Source organism: Cheilinus undulatus, linkage group 5 (genome assembly GCF_018320785.1).
Source record: "Cheilinus undulatus linkage group 5, ASM1832078v1, whole genome shotgun sequence".
NCBI classification, from domain to species: Eukaryota; Metazoa; Chordata; class Actinopteri; order Labriformes; family Labridae; genus Cheilinus; species Cheilinus undulatus.
Window position 1 is genome coordinate 33,989,827 of NC_054869.1, and position 23,604 is coordinate 34,013,430.

At 38.7% G+C, this 23,604-nt stretch overlaps 1 protein-coding gene across 1 annotated transcript; it reads right to left on the reverse strand.

Moving 5' to 3' along the window:
• Positions 1-493: 493 nt before the first annotated feature.
• On the reverse strand, positions 494-21,331 carry LOC121510184 (corticotropin-releasing factor-binding protein-like). Its single transcript, XM_041788132.1, has 7 exons — positions 21,222-21,331; positions 21,009-21,096; positions 18,893-19,050; positions 14,423-14,633; positions 12,065-12,219; positions 4,110-4,230; positions 494-971 (listed from the first exon to the last, which is right to left on the reverse strand). Exons 1-7 carry the CDS (start codon positions 21,300-21,302, stop codon positions 817-819), a joined length of 969 nt encoding a protein of 322 aa, XP_041644066.1. The 5' UTR covers positions 21,303-21,331; the 3' UTR covers positions 494-816.
• Positions 21,332-23,604: the final 2,273 nt, after the last annotated feature.

The following is a 23,604-nucleotide window of genomic DNA, read 5'->3' on the forward strand; positions in this document are numbered from 1 at the left end:
CAGAGAACACACTACCATGATTTGGTACCAGATTTAGACTAGAAAATAAATGTTTGGACTAAATGTAAAGACTAAAATGTGAGGACTTTAACTGGACTAAAACTAGACTAAAACTAAAAGTGATAGAAATAACTAAAATGGGATCTAAAACTAAAATGTATTCATGTAAAGACTAAAACTAAGACTAAAATTAAAAATAGCTGCCAAAATTAACAGCAGGCAGGTTATTTGTTTGTGAGAGTATTACAGGTTTTCCAAAAACTAAGTCTTTGAGTTGAGCATTTGAAATTCAGAACACACAAGGAAATCAGTTGTCCAAAGACCATGATCACAACCTTAAACTGATGTACTAAATGGGCAAACAAAGTGAACATGATTAATGAAAAGGGGATTATAAAAAAGCAAAACATTAAAAAGTGCTTTATCATGCAAGTCATATTTATTTTCAAACTGTCAGAGGCATATAAACAAGAGAAACAGCAGATGTGCAAAAACATCTTGATATAAACCAAGATCAGTAGAGAGAAGGTTTGAAATTAATGCTCCTGCCAAGAAAACATGATGTATCACTGATTTTCTTAACAAAATACTGAAAAGTAAACGATTAAATCCATCCTTATCGATAAACTTAAGATAAGGTTGAGTAGGTCCTCACATAAATACGCTCTGCTCAAAGCTAACATCATCATACACTAAATAAAACATCTGGCATAAACAATACAAAATATTTAATGAATGTTTTTTGTCAAACTGGTGTATTTACAGGAATATGGATATTGTGATTGTGTGTGTGTGTTACAGTAAGTGTGTGTGATTTCATTCCACAGTGCAGAAGTTGTTCAGACTGTTCTCGGGGGTCTTGGGGAGCTCGTGGTGTTCCAGTAATCGATACTGGAAGGAAACGTGGTTGATATAGTTCCCACTGGACACCAGCCTCACCACCGAGTTGTCACAACCGATCTTCATCTGAGCTGGAGAGACAAAGAGAGAAAACAGAGGCTGTATCACTGGAACATAGAGAGCATTGCTGTCCTGTAGCCAGCTTTTGTTTATCCTGATTTAAACATCTGCATTACATCTGAACAGAGAATATGCCATAGCCTACGCAAGCAGTCTGAATATGATGAGTGTCTTTGCTCTGGGTGTGTTTTGTATTGTGTGTTTTTTGACCCTTGTTTTTGACAAAGCTCATAGTTAGAGCTCTCTAAACTCCCAGTTACGCTGCTAGCACCTTGTTACCTTGCGTAACAAGGTAACTCAGAGTTTTCCATCACATTGAAATGCTAATCCTGACTATCAGAATGATTTCCACAGATAAAAATGTATGAACATCATCTGTCATACCTACAGAAACAACTTATTATTCCTCCATGCCCTGTTATTAATGGATAGGACAATACGAAGAACGATCTCAGACTTGAAAGTCTGGGGGGTGGACCAGAGACCAACATCCATGCCAGAAGACCACCAAATCTGGAGGAGCTTTAGAGATTCGCCAAAGAAGAATGAACTTGGACGCCTCAGGAGACGTGTCCGAGACTTAACCTGACAAGCCAAATAGACTGTTTCATATATCCACTGCATGAATATATTTCACATTAATCTGGGAAAGCTTCCACAGAGAGTGTGGGAAGGGCAGGACTTTTCAAAAAAAATTCTTGGAAGGTGATTGGACAAACATTCTGTCATATTCATGACGGGCCAATCAGAGCGACCAGACAAAATTAAGTGGTAGGCATGTGCAGCTCCAGGAATACAATGAGGTGGGCAGGCAAACGTTGTGGAGCATTGGAGCAAAATGGAGATAAAACTCATGCAAAGGCTGATCTGGAGAAGAGTGAAAAAGTCTTCTCCACCTAGAGGAGCCTATAGTGTAGCTCTTTGTTCTTGGTTTAATAACAGAAATGTGGTTGAGGTCTAATTAATCTGCTGCTTTTCTACAACTACAGCCAAGCTAATGGCTACTGGCTTGCAGTACATCTCAACACCCCACCCCTCCACCTTAACAATCTTCTGCTGACTGCATCTTTTCCATCATGACAAGCTTTCAGTGTGGCTCCTTGCTCTTGTTTTGATAAAGAAATGATGCCCACCTCTAATTAAACTATTGCTATGCTACAGCTTCACTCAAGCTAACCACTACACAAGCTGCCATTACATACAGACCCCTGTAACTGTCACAAACTCATGCTGCAGCAGGTTGGCAGAATTATATATTACAGAAATATATAAAGAAATGTAAATGATAAAACTGCAGCTAAACTTAAGCTACATCAGAGCTAACTGCTAACTGCTTTATCACGGTCCTGTAGCTGAAATCACTGTGCAAAGGTCTATTGAGTACAACCCACTGGTGCTCCAGTTGTTGAAATAAACCAGATCCATTTTAGATAAAAAGATAAAAGCTTGTAATTCACTTGGTCTGGACTAATCTGCACGGGGGGGGGGGGGGACCAGAGGCATCTGCTAAAGTAAAGACAACAGGACTCTGCAGAATCTTCTGGATCCCAGGCTACATCTGTAATCAGTATTTCTGTTATTGGAAGCATATTCTGAGCCGCCTACTTCATGGGATAGTGGCTGCTGCTGTTACACGCTGATGAACATTTTTTAATCAATATACACAGTAATGTAATGTACCAAACTGTGTCAGGGTTATTTTAAGTGAATCAGTAGGAGACTACAGTGTGGTCAGCCTGGGCATAGAGCTGCAAAATAAAGCAAGCTTAAAGAAGTGAAGCATAGCACAAGTTAACACATTAAACAAAAGCTCTGAACAAGAAATGGGATTGGACAAGAGGCAGTCCATGAGCTGATAACGAGTTTAACAGCCAAGGGATTATTAGATAGTGAATATCAGTCCTCCTCAGGTGCTCTTGTCATGTAATCAACATTACAATAAGAAAATGTTGTCTTGATTAATTAATTATTTGAATGAAAAGCAAATTAACTGCTAAAAAGGCACTCAAAGATAACAAACTGAGTTATATCTGATGCATTTTAATCATAGCTGGCATAGTGTTGTGAATTTTTCCAACACAGCACCCTGCATGGGAGTTCTGGGCAGGTTTGGGCTGTACCCGCCACAGACAGAGCAAACTGTGAGCCTAAATCCTCGGCTAAGGCGTTCTGGAGGGTTAAACATGATTCTTTTGAATTAGGCAAGACCAACAGGTACAGGAATAATGATTACCAGTGACAGGACTTTCAAGACATGGGTGTCTTTACACTAAAATCACTTGATACACGTTCCCTGCACTCAGGTGATCCCCATTTAACTAATTGTGAGATTGGCTGGACCCTTGTTTAATCAGGCCAGTCACTTTAAAGGGGTTAAATATTCCTGCAATCACTTATCTTACATTACATATTTTTGTTAACTGACATTACTTTTTAGAAATCTGTTTTGAATTTTACAGTGAAGAGAGTTTTTTGTTGATATTGATTTATAAAATCAGCAAAAGGGTCGAACTTTCAAGGGGGTGTATACTTGCAAATGTAAAGGGCATGAGCAGCAGCACAATCTGAGAATATTTGGATTATTTTATTTGTTAGGTCTTATTTTTGCCTAATGAAATCATTTTTTTTTCTTTCATCATTTCTATATGCATTTTAATGTATTTTTTCTGTCTTTTAATGCTCTTAATGTTATAAATTATTCATCTTTAACTCTTTAAACCACTCTGAAATGCTTTGGGAATGACTGGGGCTGTAGAAATAAACTTGCCTTGTCTCAACAATAAAATGTACTGTAAAAAAAATTCATGCTGGAATAAAAATGTATGGACTAAACTCATATTTGAGAGGCTTTTTCATCAATTTAACCAATAAAAAATAAAATAGTTATTGTTTTCTATTTTTTGTCTGCTAATTCTAGAACAGTTACACAGAAGCATTTTCACACTCAGGGTTGCGCTGTAGTATTAGTATGGCTGAGTTTAACATTAGCAGAAGGCCATGCAAACTTTCTAACAGTCAGTCCAACAGCACACAACCCCCTCTTTCTCTGTAATATTCTATTAGATTTCATAGAAGTAGAGACAATCCTAAGTGCAATCAGTCACAAATTTACTGAAAATCATTCTTCTACAGGAGGGACTGAGACTCACCAAGCCCAGTGAGGGAGAAACAAAGGTCAGCTACAGGGAACATCTTCGAGGTGTCAACGCCGTTCCCCCCCAGCAGCTCCACGTAGTCACCTGACCCTGAACAGCCCGACCAAACCTGTCTCTGAAAAACAAGAAACAACAAAATACTCTGATGCTGGAGCGCAGAGAGAATAAGGAGGTCAAACAAAAAACTTTGAACTGATCATTTTTATCTGATGAAAACATACCAATACAGCCCCTGGTTTCAAAGGCAGATTTTCAACCAGGTGTGAGCCTAAGCCAACACTGCTTGCCTGTGCACTGTTTACTGAGTACACCTCAATTCTTATATTCAGAAACTAGAACAGAGTACAAGCTGAGGGATGATGTCTTTGATCCGAGTCTTGAATCCTATGCAGATGTCGGTTTAAAGATCAATCAAAGCTTAATCACTGTTAGCAGATTACTGACGGCTCTCTGATTGGTGTTAAGGCCATTCATTGTGCCTCTTATGCTCTCCACATGGACTATTTACTATCCATAGCCAAAGCAAGCTTTAACATCATAATTACTCATAATGATAACCAGCAAACTTTGGATAAAAACACATCTGGCTGCATTTTAAATTCAACTTAGAAAAACGTCAAAGCAATATGGAGAAATATGTTGGTGAGCAGTTTTCTTAAAAATATGTCCTGGAATGAATACAGTTTATGAAGTAGCACATATCCTAGCTTGTAGGAGAAATTATAAATATTTGTGATATTTGATCACATTAAACTGTGTTTCAGGGATTACTTAGACCTGCTTTTACTCTGCAGGTCACACTCCCCATTCACACCCATTTCCTCCACATCCACACACTGATGAAAAATACTCCACATGGAGTTGACGTGTGTGTGTGTGTGTGTGTGTGTGTGTGTGTGTGGTGGTGGTGGTGGTGGGGCTGTAATGAAAAGTGTGTTTTTATCTTTTTTTTCTTAGTAATTAGTGTCCTTATTGAATCAAAAGCAACAAAATGAATCGGTCAACAGACTGAAATTTGCACTGTGAAATAATGCAGGTAAATTCAGTTTAACCATCGTAAAAATATTGCTCATAAATGGGGGAATTATGCTTCAAAAAACATTAAAATGCATGGATATTTGTAAAAAATGATGCAACATTTGTTGCTTGACTAGCTCCTTAAGGGGGGGCCTGTGTAATAGTTTTTCTTGGGGCCCTAGCTACGCCCCTGAGTGGGAGCAATTTGGAGTTAACTGTCTTGCTAAGAACACAACAAGGAGCTTGGAATCCAAGTTCTGACCTCCCTACTGAGCCACAGTTAAAAAGTACCTCTATTATTAGTCCTAACTGAGGTTGAGGGCATTAGTGGTACAAGAGAACATCCTGGAAGATGTGAATATTTTGTTGGGTATTTATTAAATTGGATATCTGTGATTTGATCACATGACCTCTTCCTCCTAGAATCATTCCTGATGCACACCTTAAAAAAGTAGTTATTTTTTAAACTAAAAGTGACTCAAGAAGAGACTCAAATGACCTTATTAGATGGCAAATAATTAATCCTTGTGTTTGTGCTCAATACTCCACCACTGGGATTTTAAAGGGGACATATTTTACCCTTTTTAAGACAAGTTTATATTAGTCTCAGAGGTCCCCAATACATGCCTGTGAAGTCTGTTGCTGAAAAAACACTCCAGTATGAGATTTTTACATCTTAAAAACCCCTCCGCTTCAGCCCAGCTCAGAACGAGCTGTTTTTGTGTCTGTTGCTTTAAATGTTACTGAGCTGCCTGACTCCGCCCCTGACTCAACCCCTCTCAGGAGATGGAACTGGCTGAATGGATGTGGCTCTCCTGATCCTCCTCTCAGCTGCCAGCTGAAAAGAGGAGGGCTGAACTTTCTTCTAAGCGGGGAGAGCCAACCGAAGCTGGGGGGCGGTTCTAACTCCCCACGTGACATCATGAGGGGAAAATCTGAGAACGGCTTGTTTTAGCACACATTTTATGAAAGGTGTGTGTGTGGGGAAGGGGGTCTAATTCTTGGGGGGATTGTGGACAGGGCAGGGGCACATGTTTTTGTATGGAAAAGCCTGAAAAAGTTTTTTTTTGCATAATATGTCCCCTTTAAATAATCAATGATAATGACAAAATAAAGAGTTAGACCCACCTATAACAGAACCTTAAATGTGACCGTCTGTGGTTCAAAAATATATAAAAAGGCTAAAAGGGAGCTCAGTCTTCTTCTCTCCTATTTAACAGCTCGTCTTGAATCACAGAATAAGATTACCAGCAGCTGTACATGTGCAAAACACTCTCCTTTGATATTCGATTAATTGACTCTGGAGTTTGAACAAGTTTCCTCAGCACTAAGCAGAAAAGTCAGCTTGTTATATTTGGCCCATTTTTTTTTTTCATTTTTACATAATGTCAGCACCTGGCAGCCAGTGTCAGAGCTGCTGCCAACATCTTCAGGAGTCATTGTGTTTTGTTCTGTCTTTTATCAGCATGATCCACCCCGTCTCTGCTTTTCTAACTGGATTTCATGGGATGTTTCCAATCTAAAGGTTGTATCTGGCTTTGAACCGTTTAGATTATTTTGATTACACTTTGTACTTGAAGTATTTGTTTGATTCTGTTGCCTTTTAATCTATTTGTATTACTGTCACATGTTGGAGCTCTGCAAACAGGATTAATCTGATTCAAAATGCTTCCTGACACGAGTCAAACCTTAAAAGTGTAACTGCTGGGTGTCCAAGCATAGGCTGTATTAGTATTACTACACATGAGAACTGGGATTAGTGTTGCTTGTTATAGGAGGCTACCACATTTTATTCACAACACAGAGATTTATCTAATTTTGTACTTTTGTTTTTTCAGAAACATGGGGCCACATTGTGTTCCCGGCATATCTATATTGTTTGCATTTCCATATGCCTTTAATCTGTTTTTAAGCCTCTGACTCCTGAGGAAATATCTGTTTCTTTAGCAGCAGGTTGTTCCTTAAAGGTGTCAGTCTGTATTTGGTGCTGAGCAGATGGTGCACAATGAATTTTAAGAACAGCAGCCAAAATGGCAGGTAAGATAATATGGTAAAGTTTGGGGTTCAACATCCAAACAATTACCTGGGACTCACTGTGAAGCTCCGTAGAAGAGAAAAAGGCAAATTCAGAGGAGAGTTCTCTGAAGGTTCCCAACAACATGGCCCCTGTCACATTGTTATATTGTCATATCTATAAGTGTTGATACAGAGCACAACACCACTAAGTGTCACATTAGAATAACTCCCTTTGTTCAATTCTGTTAATTTGACAGGAAATCTGCCATTTGAATGTTTGATTAAAAATGGCTAAAATTTGCCAATTTTTGGTTTCATCATTGTGTACACCATGAAAACCTGTGTCACTACGAAAACCTGTGCCACTACGAAAACCTGTGTCTAACACCACTAGACAGGCTCTGACTTGGAAACCCCCAAGGGAAGAGGAAAAAAGGCTGACAAAGAACACCTGGCGGCGGGATCTCCAGTCTGACACCAAAAGACTGGGATACACCTGGTCACAGATAGAGAAGAATGCCAGTGACCGAGAACTCTGGAGGTCCCTTGTCAACGGCCTATACCCCAGTAGGGGTGTCGGGCGAAGTTTATTGTGTAGACCCCAGTCTGGGGTGTTGATCTCATCCACATGAAAATTGTTTTAGAGTAAGAAGAGATATGACCAAAAAAAAAAAAAAAAAAAAACCCAGACAAACAAACAAAAATACTTTTTTGGTTTGTGTACTAAACTCAAAAGGGTGTAGTCATGGTGGCCTGTCATGATGTCTAAAACCCAGTTAGTTTTTGAAGGGACATATTTTACCCTTTAAAGACAAGTTTATATTTGTCTCAGAGGTCCCCAATACATGCCTGTGAAGTTTGTTGCTGAAAAAACACTTCAGCATGAGACTTCTGTATGTCTAAAAACCCCTCTGTTTCAGCCCAGCTCAGAATGAGCTGTTTCTGTGTCTGTAGCTTTAAATGTTAATGAGCTGTCTGACACCGCCCCTCTTAGGATATGGATGTGGCTGAATGGATGTGGCTCTCCTGATCCTCCTCTCAGCTGCCAGCTGAGAGGAGGATCAGGAGAGGAGGGTGGAACTTTCTTCCAAGCAGGGAGGGCCAACCAAACCTGGGGGCGGTGCTAACTCCACACATGACATCATGAGGGGAAAATGTGAGAACAGTTTGTTTCAGCACACATTTTCTGAAAGGTGGAGAAAGAGAGGGAGGAAGGGAATGGATTTTTCTGGTACTTGGGGGATTGTGGACAGGCCAGGGGCACATATGTTAATGTTAGAAAAGCCTGAAAACGTGTATAGTAAGTCCCCTTTAAGCCTGATTACAAAGGTCCATTTTAGATTAACTTACCTTTAGATTAATTTAAAGTTGTTCTACTGCAGAGAGTGGAAAAAAAATCTTTGGTATTTAGACAAAACTCAAAGGGCTTCGTTGTGACAGCTTGATAAAGTTTGATGTCTCACCATAAAACAGGAAGTTTTTGTAACTTTTACATGCTGGCTCTAAATGCAGCAGGTCTTGTCCACATGAAGGGAAGTAATCAAGTGTGTACAAGTGTCCCAATCGAAACTCACTTTTACATGCTGTGAAGATGCTATGTAAAGAGCAGTTCATCCTTTACTGTGCAAGCTAAGCAGATTACTCTGAATGAAATAAACACTGATGTTTTTGACACACAAGATTATTGGCCATTCCTTTGCAAGACAATTAGATTTTTAAAGTTGCCTCATTAACACAAACTAAGTCTAATCCTTAACTGCCAACGTTGGTAGTAACCATTGAGCAACTGTGTGTGTGTGTGTAAGCCTGTCAAAAGTCCAGTTAGCAATGTCAACACCATCACAAAGTGTGATGTTACAAACCAGAAACTCTGCTTTCTCTGTCCACACAGAAACACTGTTAATGATCTTTCTAAAAATCCTCAGCCTGAAAGAAGCTATTCACAAGTCTGTAGACTTTTAACTCACCCATGGCAACTGGTTGATAAATGAAAACATATGTGTACATTTATAAAGCACAGATTAGCTGGTCATCAGTAATCATGCCCAGTTTAGATTAAGTTGCAGAGGTATTAATGTATATATAAATGAATATTTAAGCACTGGCACAAGATGGAGTAATGATGCACTAAATATCGCCAGTGGTTTGATTTTGTCATGGGAACAAGGCCACAGACTGAGTGCCAAAGATAATAACAGCTAAGATATTCAGAACAACACCTTAAGCTCATATCTATCAACACTTGAGCTCTCGTGGACAGCTTCTTCTTTACTAACTGCTGTGTAACGATTGATCAGTTGTGAAAGGTTTACTAGTTAGAAGCTGTAATATTTAATACGTTGTTTTGCTCATGAGGTTTGAATTGAAGCCTGAAGCCCCTCCAGAACCATCAAACACCACACACACGTTTCCACTTTGTCCTAATGAGATGTTTTCCTTGAAGTCTAGCTAGACTGTGTTGCACCTGTCAGAGCAGGATCTTTCCAAACACCAGTGTGGGTCTGAGAAACATTTGCCAAGCAGAACATTGATTTTGGACGACTCTTCACTGCCCTGATTTGTTTTTCATGACAATACTGTCTGGAGTTCATGGCCAGGTTTTTAGTTTTTCCAGTATGTGATCTCTAAAATATCAAAGCAATGGAAAAATATATCTAAAAAAGGGGTGAGCTTTTCTAAGAAATGTATCAGGGTATTGATAAAACTGACATGTTCATACAGCACAATGAAAACATGGAACTGTTGATACAGGGACTGGAAACTGGAGACAGCTAGCCTGGCTCCCTCCATGACTACAAAGATATCTTAATACTTTATTGGGCTCTGCTCTTTGTATCCTTAGCTTAGTTGTAGAGGTCCACATTGTTGCGATGCCTCTTAGTAGCTACATGTAGCATGCAAACATCTCCATCTTCTTATTGAAGAGGGCAAAGAGATTATTAACGTCTATCTTTAAAGCTGCTGGCAGCAGGAATGGAACTGAAAAAAATGTCTACATTTTTACCTCTCACCAAAGGGATCAGTTATAAAAGTACTTTTTCCATGTAGCAAAGAATGGTTAAAAAGGTCTGGTGTGGTTTCTATGGTAATGCAACTGATGGAAATCATATGGGACAGGTAAAGATGCAGCCCACTGACCTCAACTTTTTACCTTTAACCTCCAAAATCTACTCCCATATTGGAGTGAGGTCTTGGCTTTGAGTCGACCATAGAGCATTCAATTTATGCTTTGGGTCATTGTCTTACTGAAAAATAAATCTTCTCCCAAAGCTGTAGTTCTCTTGCAGACTGATTAAGATTGTCCTCCAGGATTTTTCTATATTCTGCTGCTTTCATGTTATCCTCTACCTTTACAAGTCTCCCAAGGCTGGCTGACGAGAAGCATCCCAACAGCATGATGCTGCCACCACCGTGTTTCACAGTGAAGATGGTGTCTTTGTGGTGATGTGCAGTTTTTGGGAGTCTGTTTAAAACAAAGCTTCTTGTCCAATGGCCAAAAAGCAACATTGTTGTCTCATCAGACTAAAGAACTTTCTTCCACCTGACCATGGAGTCTCCCACATGCCTTTTGGTTTACTCTAGTTGAGATTTGTTCTGAGTCTCCTTCAACAGTGGCTTTTTCTTTACCACTCTGCCATAAAGCTTTGACTGGTGAAGAACCTGGTCAACAGTTGTTGTATGCAGAGTCTCTAAGCAGATTTACACATGTGCCATATTCCTTCCACGTCTTGATGATGGATTTAAATAAACTCCGGGGGATGTTCAGTGCCTTAGAATTTTTTTAGTATCAATCCCCCGACTTATACTTTTCAATAACCTTTTATTCTGAGTTGCTTGGAGTGTTCTTTTGTCTTTATAGTGTTATGGTAGCCATGAGTACTGATTCAGTAGTGACTGGACCTTTGAGACATGGGTGTATTTCTACTACAATCCCTAGATGCACATTCACTGCTGGACTTCTGTTGAATTAGGTCTGTCACTTTAAAGAGAGTGAAAATGTATGTAGTCACTTAATCTACACAACATACTTTCATTTAATTGACATTACTTTGTAGAAATCTGTTTTCAAGTTGACATCCTAGAGGTTTTCTGTAAAATTATTACTAACAAAAAGCCAAATTTTATTGACAATGATTGATTTATAAAATCAATAAATGGGTAAAACATCCAAGGGGGGTTAAATACTTTTATAGGCACTGTAAAACTTTCACAACAGGTCAACGTGAGGTTCATTACCCTGGACTTTTAACCACGGAAATCAGTTCATCCTTAAGTCAGAGGAGATATTTGTTCTAAATTTTAAAAAATCTCTCAAAACATCTTTAAGATTTTGCGTTTAAAAGCACAGAATTCACCTGAAGGTAGACAACTAAAAATATCATGCCTCTGTCTTTAACAAAGCTGCTGTAGAGGCATTTAAATGAGGAATTTTCATAAACCTGTAATAATCCAGATTAAAACAGAAACTACAGCATGATAATAGAAGTGTGCTTCCATTTTTTTTTTCACATAAATCGACTTAAAATGTTGTTGTTCATTTTTAGGGGAAGTTTTGGAGCAGAAAACTGCAGCAGCCAAACCAAATGAAAACATTACACTGGCAGCATTTCTGAGGTCTGGACTTTTTTCTGATTAGAGCTCCTGCTTTGGCGTACAGAATTAGGAGGCTGACTGATCTTCATGTTAAACTCAGATACAGTTTTTTAAGGATGTAATGACATAAAGCCTCATAGATATAATTTATCTGCTACTTAATATATCTGCCATAATGTGGATAAAATTACAATTTGCACCATAATGGTTAAACTGGGAGGTCTTTGTCTTGTCTTTATCCTGCTGCTGTACAATCTCTGTTTGTTAGATTAGGGAGGAATGTGGCTGCTTTCATAGGGAATGAAAGTTGTAATATGTCTCACCTGTGGGCTGAGCTCATTGCTTTTAGCCTGGCCGAGGCTCAGCTCCGTCAGGCGGATCTCAACTGGGTAGATGATGGAGAAGCTGCAGTTCCTGCGCTGGTGCGGCATCACCATGGTGAAGCTGCCCTCTGGACTCTGAGACATGATGTTACAAGCTTTACCCACACACACACAAACACACACACACATACGGAGGGAGAGGGAGAGGTTTCAAATTAACAGTTCCCCATCAGCAGAGAAACTCATTACTGACACCTCATGTCACAAATTGGACATAATCAAGGCTGACTGCTGGGAGGGGACACAATTAGGGCCAAATGTGGAAATCCAATCCCAGCTCTGATGGCAGAGATAAGAATAATGAAATTTGAATTGATAACAGTGTGGCAGACTAGACAGGCACCAACAGGAGTCGGAACACTTTACTCCTGCAGGCATGTTGTTCATTTGGAGACGTTTGGGTGGTAAAGAAGAGTGCTGATCAGAATCAAATCAGGGTGCTGAGGAGGAGAAAATATGGAGTGCTCCTTATTTGAAAGTACAGACTTTCTTTGTTGTAACAATGCTACTTGACAAATAAATCTTATACCGTTGGAAAGCCTGTTTATTTTCCTTTTAAATGGTGCCGCATTTATAAGGAACATGCAATTGTGGGATGAGCTGCAGAGCTGAGTATGTGGGTTGAGCCCATGAAAAATGAGCTAAATCTTCTTTACCAATGCCTAACAGCTTATAGTGCCATTGACTCCCATTTCATTTTTGTGCTAGTTTTTTGTATATTACATAAGCAGAGTTGTAGGTCAGAAAGAAGGGGAGTAGTGTTTTTGTTGTTCATTTTGTTTTGGGGGTTTTGAGATTTTTAGAAATGTTTAAGGCAAGGGCTAACCATGGGGCCATTTGACCTTGACGTTTCACCTCTAAAATCAAGTGAGTTTATCCTTGAGTTAGAGTGGACAACTGTGCAAAATTAAAAAAAAAAAAACTCAAACCATTTCCTAGATATCATGTCCACAAGGAAGAAATGAACGCCCAATAACCTTGACCTTTGTCCTCCTCAATCTAAGAGTAAGGTTACAGAGGTGGGTGAACCCAAAGTCCATTCATTCCTATGGGAATCCCTGCGCCTATGAAACTCCTCCTTGCCGTTAAATTTTCATCTGGATTCTGCCTCGAGTACGCTGAAAAAAACTTAACATTTGTGTCGGATTTTGCAGAGACCATGTGGGGAGGAGTGGCAGCAAGCTAGCTTAGCGAGCAAGCTGCTAACCAGCTAGCTGAAAAGAGGGAGTCATACACTCAGCTGGATATGAAATACTGTCCACTTTAACATCAAATCTAACATGTTTTATCAGATGATATTAAGTGCTGTCACATTGTTTTGGCAGTTTTAAATATATTTATCCATTTAAGAGAAAAGATTGAAGGTGTTATTAAATTAAAATAAACAGGTTAGTTAACATACAAAAGGAAATGTTAATGTCTTTATGAGTTAGCTTGGCTTTTTTGGCTGTTCAAAAATACTTTTTAAAAAATATTTCTAAAATCTGCTATGTTCCTGGAGGGCCAACTTCTTCACTTATGTCTTGACATGCAATGTTTGTCCTGTTTTACTTCCCAAATTCATATTCGAAGTTGCAGAATGGATGATAAACTGACATAATTATCCTCTTCCCATGGCTACAAGAAGTTTTATCAGGTTTCCAGCCAACTCTTAAAAAGTGCACCTCCTGTCGACAGATCCACAAGGAGGCATCATATGTATCTGTATATTTATGTTATATGGACATGGAAATTAGGAGTAAATCATAGAAAATACTTTATCTACTTATCTAAAAATGTTTTTGTTCCTTCTTTATCCTCCATCCCTCTACTGCAGCCCAGAGTTATGCGGTCCTTTATGCAGTTTTAAATCATCTGTTGCTCCTGCAGCCAACAGTCAATATTTGAGTAAAGCCTCACACATTGTCAGGAGATTTATGTTGTTTTCCTGCAAATAATCCTTTTAAACTCATCCTTGTTGTGTGCTGGAGACCTTTCTTTGCCTATCTTTGTCACATTCTCACTGTGATTGTTGTATTGCTTGACACAGTGTTAACACAGTGTGTTTGTCAGGCAGATGGAAAACAGGTGCATGCCTCCCATTCTTTCTCAACCTGTCTCTTTCAGCCTTGATTAAGAGTCAACCAGTAAGAACAGATGCAAGAACATGGGACTAACACTTCCTTTAAAACACACCAGTCTGGTTTAAATGCAAGTCCTTGGTCCTTGTTTACATTTTGATATTTTATTTGTTCAGTTAAGCTTCTTTTTACTTTACTTAGTAGTCAAGTGAAATGAAGGACGTGCAGCAGGACTCACGGAAAGGGTTGTGTAACTTTTTGACCGTGAGGGTGAAACCGGCCTCAGGATTTTGGATGCGGAAGAAGACCATGGCGACGTTCTGCGAGGAGCGGCTGCTGGCTCCCGCTGCTGTGGAAGAGCAGTAGTCTGTGTAGCGCTGGTGCAGAGGGAGCGGGTGGTCCTGCCTGCTGGGGAACTTCTCCCCCTTTAGAACCCAGCCATCAAACATCTGGAGGTCAAAGATGCATGATACAGATCAAAGTATGCATGGATTTCATCTCTAAAATATACAACATAAACAAAGTCAGAGTTTATGTATGTTAATAATTCATGTTTTTACTCATAACATTTTTCTGATGTCTTGTGGGAAAGCAAGCATGAATAAAAAAGTGAATCCTACCAAGAACTAATTTAGAAATACAAATATACACTTGCTGCTGGGGTGAAGTTAGATCACTATACTGCAAAAACATCCACCTTTCCATGTGCATTTGTCTAATTTCTGGTCAAATATCTCATTACACTTTACATAAGCCACGTGCAACCTGACTACATAAATGTCTTATTTCAAGAAATGAAAAATGAAAAAAGGCACTTGATTTCTCAAAACTACTGAAATATCTACCAGAGCTACATTAAATTATCGTCTGATATCGAGACAAATAAATAAAAATGGTATTTTTTACAACTGTAAAGAGACTAGTCTTGTCATAGCAGCCACCATCACAGACCCAACATGCTTATCAGTGCTGTGGAAAAGCTAGATGTTATGTGAAAGTCTGTTAGATAAGGAAATGCTACCTAAAGCTCCTGCTCTGTTGCTGTATGTCTTTCATGTTTTTGCAGCCTACTTGTGATTGACCATGATTATTCTCTGCCATCACATGACTTTACCCAAGCACACGCTGTTACTCCATCCCCCCTCAGACCCCGACTCAAGTTACATTGTGGCTCCACTACACTTTTCCAAGTCAAGTAGAGATGTAACCTTAGCTCTGCCTGCATCATCTGCATACTTTTTATTTTGTCCATTCAATAAGATCTAATCTCCATAAGATGCAACCACTAAACCACAATTTGCATTTTAAGGATAAATTTAACATAAGAGGGAGAAAAGCAGTTAAAAGTGTCCTTCCTGATTAAGGGAATATCCCATCAATCTTCACTTTGCAAGGTAGAACTATAGTGGTAGTTTCAAACTCCAAGTATTTGGGTTTTCTAATTGAATATGAGCTTTCGTTCAAAACCATTCCATTCCGTGTTCTATAGCACTTATCTCATTTGGGTTTTTTTGGGGGGGCTGGAGCCTATCCCAGCTGTCATTGGGCAAGAGGCGGGGTACACCCTGGACTGGTCGCAAGTCAATCACAGGGCTGACATATAGAGACAGACAACCAGGCACGCTCACACCTACGGCCAATTTATTATTATTATTAATTTAGAGTGATCAATTAACCTAACGAGCATGTCTTTGGTGGTGGGAGGAAGCCAGAGTACCCGGAGAGAACCCATGCATGCAGGGAGAACATGCAAACTTTGCACAGAAAGGCTCTTTGAACCAGGGACCTTCTTGCTGTGAGGCAACAGCGCTAGCTTCTGAACTGCCATGCAGCCATTCGTTCAAAACACATATTGCAAAATTTCGTTGGCAAAGTTGGGCTTATGTGAAAAAACTAAATCCCGCTTCTTTCTCAGAGGTCTTAAACATCTTGTATCTGCAACCTCTCTACAATTGCTTGATTATGGTGATGTGTATGTGGGCGCTTCAAATGTCTTTGAATACTGACTGTGCTCTATCTTGGTCATTGGTTGTCCCCTTACTCATCACTGTGAACTCTACATTAAATCTGACAGGCCTTCCTTGAGTATTTGTAGATATACTCACCAGCTGACTCTGATTTACAAGGCTCTTCTAGGCTTAGTTCCCTCATTATGAATAACTAAAGCCACTACACTTGAGTTCAAGTGACATTATCAATCAGCTTGTTCCTTGTGTTAGGACTGAACTGGGGAAAAGAGTGTTCAGTTTTGCTGCCCTCAATGCATGGAATAATTTTCAAACTGAGTTGAAACTGTCAGAACTCATTTCACTCATTAAGAACTCAGAACTCATTAAGCCTTTTATTCTATCTTAATGAGACAACAGGAGACTATTGAACAATGCCTGTGTTTTTGAATTGTTACTTGCCCCTCAATTCCTGCCCTTTAATTGCAAATCAGCTTTGCACTCTAAATTATTGCTTGTTTTTACCTATTGTTTGTATTTTGTCTCCTGAATGTTATTATCTATTACTTTGGTGCTGCTGACCTCTTGGCCTGGTCACCCTTGTAAAAGAGATCTCAATCTCAACAGGTCTTCGTCTGGTTAAATAAAGGTTAAATTGTAAAAAAGAAAAAAAAAAAAAAAAAAAAAAAAAAAAAAAAATATATATATATATATATATATATATATATATATATATATATATTATAATTAAGGCTGTTAACATTATCAGTTGACCCTTGTGATTAAACTTGAAATGTTAACACGTTAAAAATTAATAACACAATTTAATCATATGACTAAGTTTGACCACAACTTGCTCCTATAGTCCTCCAGTGCAGAGGTTTACGGGCCTAGTGGTTGATGAGGTGAGAGGCGGGTCAGACACAGCCAGCAATATAAGACAGACCCAGGTCTGCTTTATGGCAATTTTCTTTTTAAAAAGCTGGTGAATATTAGTTAAGATAAAACTAAAATTGTAGGTACATACTGCAGTGATGAACTGTCTTTACACCAGAGTACAATGGGTCTTAAGCACCTCTTTGCTAATGTTAGCAAAGATGCTAACAACATCACGGGATCAAGCCATGGTCATACCGCTCTCTTCAGCTGATTCAGGATAGGTTTCTTCTTCAGCTGCTCAGATAAATGCTGAAAAGTGCTCCAAAACTTTGAGCAAGTCCTGTTTGTTAACATTATTGTTACATTAATGTGATGTAATGTGCATACAAGGGATGCACCTTGGTTCTGGCTGATATCGGCTCTGCTGACAAACATCAGCCATAAGCAAGTAATGTGGCACAAACACAAATCTGCTGGGTCAAATCAATGTATTGCTGGCATCTGGTACACCCAATTCAAAGCAGAGATTTTTTATGAGGCAGAGCAAGTCCTTTATTGGGCAAACTTTAATCTGTTTCTAGTATCAAACATGAGAGAAAATGTTGGCATAGTAGAAGTCTTACACCAATAGATGTAATGCAAACTGCTCACCTGTCATTTGAAACACAAGTACCAGTATCCGCCCTAATTTTCAAAATTGGTGCATCTCATCTAGAGTCATCATTTTAGAGCAAGAAGTAGCCAGCTGAGGTGGTTGGGGCTGAAAAGCACACCTTTACATTTCATCTTTTGTTTTGATTGAGTGTGTTCTTGCAGCAGAACTGACATACTGTGGATTTAGAGCTGTTAGAAAAAAACAGGACAAAGAAAACTTAAAGACTTAGGCGTAACATGACACTCCTTTACTTATACTTTTAGTTCACACAAAACAGCTAGCATAGTGGCTTTAGAGTAGTAACATTTCTGTTCCCTCCAAGGAGATGTTTACTGGTGTTTCAAAAGGCCAGCAGCATATGAAGGAACATTCACACACACAAACACATCACCAATGCAGAACTGCTAACTACTAAGCACTGTGGGATAAAGAAGGGACTTAACAACAAGAGACTGCATTGGATAGGACATAAAATAAGTGAAAGCCTCTGAGAGCAGGATGAGCCATCAACATTTTTAATGTTCCTAGGTATAAAAACTTTAAAATATGTTTCAGAATAACTGACAACACATTTCTTATTTCTGGGACAGAAATGTGTGATAAGAAAATGGAAGCATCTATTTGGATTTAATGGGAACTTGAAGTGTCTTCTCTAAGGCTATCAGTTAATTATGGTTTGCAGCGCTAATCTGCTGTGTTATGAATCATGTTTAATTAGAAACATAATCCAACATGACTCTCCATAAATACTCTGTAAATCTCATTTATTCAGATAGCTGTTTAAAGACAAAGACAAGTGCTGTTTGGTTTGTCGAACATCTTTTTAACAGGACTGATCTGCACAGGCTACATACATTTTAATTAAGCCTCTGAAACAAGCTAATATCAAAAGTTAACCCATCCTTCTTTCTCTCTGCTATTCCTGTCACCACTTTGGCCCACACGGATCAAAATATTGATGTAACTGGCAGGCTTGGCTTCAGAACTAAAGCCTTCTCTTCCCACACTTGCTCTGGGTAATGTGACCAATGCAGTGAGGATCCAGTGTGGTGTTTGGCCCTTAAACACTGCCTTAACCCTGTTTGGCACCATTTTAATCGACACAAGAAGACAAAATAACATCCAGGGTTCAACTTCCTGTCTCCCACTTGCAGATGGGAGTCGAGGAGAATGTGGGGGTTGGATTTTCTTTTCCGAGGGGTGGGGGTGGGGGGGGGGTGTAGCCTACCTTGATGAAGTCTCCAGCGCTGCAGTCAATGCTGACACTAGAGAGCTCCAGGCTGATGACCTCACTGGGTTCACCGATGATGAAAACGGCACAGGCCAGCTCTGGTCGAGAAGCCACAAAGGTGAACTGACCCTCAGTGGCCAGCATGTCCAAACATCCTAAAAAACACAACAGAAACACATGATCTGAAAAGGTCTATTAGTTTACTGAAAGGTCAACACTTTCTCACCACTTTTTACCAGAAGAAACGGTTTATACAGTTTCGAGGGTCAAAAAGGACCTGTTATGACATTACAATACAAAAAAAAACCTTAGACTTCCTTTTTTGTGTGTGTATGTGTGTGTATTATGAGCATTTTGCACATATTGAAAATCATATAATTAATTATAGACCATAGCATGTTTTGGTTGGGTGGGTACACAGCAAAAATGTCAATTAAACTCCCATAGCCTTAAATGTAACGCTTTTTCTGAGGTTACGTAATCTCACTGGTTCAGGGTTAGATTGAGCCTTTGGAAAGTGTTAATATTCCAACTATATTGAAGTGTTTACTTTCACAGGGTTGTTGCTTTTCTTACACATTAAAGTGCTTTTTAAACACAAAAATGTGTTATTTTTTCACTGAAGAATTCATGAAGAATTCAGTTTTGACACATAGCAATGCACTTTTCATACTTTAAGACTGACACTTATTTTGAACACCTATGGCAAAGCCAGGTGTCTGAAACTCAGTAAACTACCCTTTACTGCAACTTAACTCTTGCCACAGGTGGGAAAGTGACTAACTCAGTGGATAACTTTACTCATAGTGCAGAAGTGTCTAACATAAAAAGAACAACCATAAGCCACCACAATGGAATCCCAGCAGTGATCACTGTATAACAGGCAAATCTTAACACTCTGCCCAAGGGCATGATGGTAAAACTCTGTCCATAGGTTTTGAATGGCAGTGAGCAGAGCTCAGATCAAGTGGTTCCTCACAGAGTGGGACCAACACTTATGATTAACACTCTCAAATAACTCCAATGCTGGGGGCCAGAATGGTGTTAAAATTAAATCTTGGACATTAAAATCAACTCTGCAATGTTTCAACATTCCAATATTTTGTACGTAGGTGGGGGGAGGTGTTGAATAGACCTGATATGTAATTATTATTAAACGATTTTTTAAAGTTTTTTCATTTAAATGAGTACTCTACATTAACATTTCAAAAATTCAAAGGTTGCATTTATTTCAAGAAAAATATGTTCACTGGAAAGTTTAAAAAAAAGAATTAGGGGTGATTTTGTTGACATTTACACACCACAGAAACCACAGACTTTCATACTAAAGTTGTCTTACCAGAATTTTGAACTTAGACACTCTACTGCTAAAAACTAAACGATATCAGTACCATTTTGACACCATGGCAAACAAGAATATGAGTCCTGGGCTATCAATATTGACTTTTTTTTTTTGTTTTAATTAAATTTAAATTAAATTTACATGGAGGTTCTATCATCTTAAAACATCTGGTTGAAGCGTATCAAAATTGTTGACAACTTCAACCCATAACAGGGTCAAACCCATACATAAGCATCATACTTTTATCCAACCTAAAAGATTCTGAGCTTTTAAGAAACATTTGGGACTTAAACTCCACATGTAGTTTTTCTGCATTGTGAAGAGAGCAAATATCCACAACATTTAATGTTAAACATGTACAAGAAATATGACATCCTTAGGCTTTAAGATGAACTCAACTGCTTTATTATATGGATAAATAACAGAAAATTTTGAATCTCTGTGCTGGTGGGGTAAGTGTAAGTGTTCTTATGGTCTAACACCAGTAAAGCTGCAATGTTGAAAAATATCAGAATGGAGTTTTCCTTCTTCCTCACACAGAGCAGAATTAATTAAAGTGATTCTGCTGCAATTATAGAAAATAATATTTCATTCATTAAATGATTAAACAGCTTTTTTTAATGGGGTTTTAGATGTGGTGAGTTCAGCTGCATTGAAAACTGTTTATTGTTATAAGTTCTTCACTTTAATTACGTGAAGTGTTGGTGTTTTTTGTTAAGTCTAACAGTGTTGTACATAATCAGCAGCTGAATAAAGCCTTTGTTTACTTACTGAGAGGTCTGCGGAAAATAAAATCCTCTGTTTCTCTCTTCTGGTCCACAGTGAGCAGAGAAAATAATCCATCTGAAGTCTCGATGTCCTGAATGAAAACATGATGGGGTGTTAAACGTGAAACTTCAGCTTTCGCTTCAAACTTTTCAGATGAGGTGAACTTGGCATCTTTTGCTGAAGAGTGAATAATCATTGATCAATAATCAGTTTTACCTCAATGTAGCGGCTGAGTCCTGTCCGTGATGTGAGGGAGAAGAGGAAGAGGAGGATGTGAGCACGTAGGGACACAGACATGATGAAGAGCAGCTCCCTCTCTCTGTATGTGTTAGTGAAGCTGAGGAGAATAACTGCGTTGCCTCTCAGCTGACAGCTTTTATAGCAGCTCAGACACACACACAGACACACACAGGCAGGCAGGCCTACATCAGAGGGTCAGTGAAGCACACAGAGCCCTGATCATGTGATAAAACCTGTCATTCATTTAAGGACACTTCAGGATGTCTAACTTAATACGAACTAGAACCCACTGAGTTTTTTTTTTTTTTTTGTTTAATAGGCTCATAAATCTTTTTTAATGTCATTGAGAAAACCTGAAAATTGAATCAAGTTTATACTGAAGCATCTCGTTCAAAAAATTCCAGTCTTGATCACACAAATAATGGTCATGTTCTTATTTAGTAACAAATAAAATACTAATTTAAAAAAAGAACACTTGCAGCCAGGGGCCTGTAGGCTACATTGTAGTAAATGGGATTTATTTGTTTTCAGGAGGGAGAATAAAACTGTGTCTGATCCTGTGTTTGTAATGAAAACCCAGTAAGGTATCATTTGCCGGATTTTTCAGAAAACAAGGCTTATGGCAAGGTTATGGCTGGGTCTAACAACCAGGTCCCAAAGTTCATTTAAAAAACCCATTCATTTCATACTATGGTTGTCCCTCCTTTTCCTCAGCTAATAATAATATTTCTTGTACACATAGAGCTGCCTGTTGTACTGTGTTGTTCCTCTGAACTTCTACTTTCTTACTTTATCTTGCTTTGGAGTTATAAATCTTGATTTCTTCAAAGTATAGCATAGCATATCATAGCATAGACTAACATGAGCATAGAATAGAGTAGTATAGCATAATGAAGTATAGTAAAGTATAGTAAAGTATAGCATAGCATAGCATAGCAAAGTATAGCATAGCAAAGCGTAGCATAGGATAGCATAGCATAGGAAAGCAAAGTTTAGTGTAGTACAGTTTAGCATAGTATAGTGTAATATAGATGTTACCTAAACTGGGGTCCGGGGACCCCTGGGGGTCTGCGAAATAATTCAAAATGAATTACTAAAGTAATGCCATGTCAGTAAAAAGCAAATAAATACATATAGGGACCACAGCACCATTAAACAACCATACTAAACCAATGACTCCCACACAAGTCAGCTTTGGGCCAATAAAAACTCAGATGATTGCGATATATCGCGTAAGTCTATCACTCGTCATACATCAGTGAGGTTGCATTTTGTGTGCAGGTCCAGCTGGCAGCACTGGATAAATATCAAGTGATGCTAGGCCCAAACAAGCAAAACTGAGATGACAGCTATCTCGAGTTTGGTTTTACTGAGAACAGCAACGGAAGACCAAAGGTCCCCAAAAGTTTGAGAACCCCTGGTATAGTATACTGTACACTGCGCCTAACATTCTTATGCAAATTGGATTTTAGTGTCATAAACATTCAAATTTTTATTTTTCAATTAAACTCATGGATGGCATTATGACCCCAACGCTACTGAGAACCTCAAAACAGCAGCTCTGGGAGGCTATTCTGATATCTCGCAAAGAAATTCAGCACCTCTCATATCATGTTACTTAGCCTGTTAAGATGCTTTTGATTGAAATAGCTTTTGATTGCAGTGAATATGACCTCCTTAGGCTGCAAATTGAAAAAAATGACCATTTTCAGTTCTTTACAACCTGTACATTTTCAAACTGTCAAAATTAAAATTACTAAACACTTGAATTGTATCAGTCTGTGTGTAATGAATCCATATAATATATGAGTTTCAATTTTTAAATTGAATAACTGAAATAAATCAACTTTTTGATGATATTATAATTTATTGAGATGCACCTGTGTATAAGATAAGATTCTAGTAAATTCACTTTTTTACAGCAATTCAAAGAGTAAAAATCAAATAATGTAAACAATCAAAAAATATAAACACAGGTTCAGAAAAGGATTGAAGGAAAATATAAATACTAATACTTGTAATACAATTCATAGGGCTTTATGTACTATGTACACAAAGAAACTGTAAATGATACACAGACTCTATTCAATATATTGGTTGGCTGAGGAGATATCCCTTTTTTGTTTTTCCAGAGTTATTTTTGGGCATTTTTGTGCCTTTATTAGATAGAGGAGGACGGTGGATAGAGTCAGAAACAGGGTCAAGAGTGGGGGTGAGACATGCGGTAAAGGGCCCCAGGCCGGATTCGAACCCAGACCGCCCGCGCACATGGGAAGCACCCCCAACCACCAGGCCACCCACTCCCCGAGATATTCCATTTTAAAGCAAATTCTCATCCAGAGATGTTTACTCAGAGAGC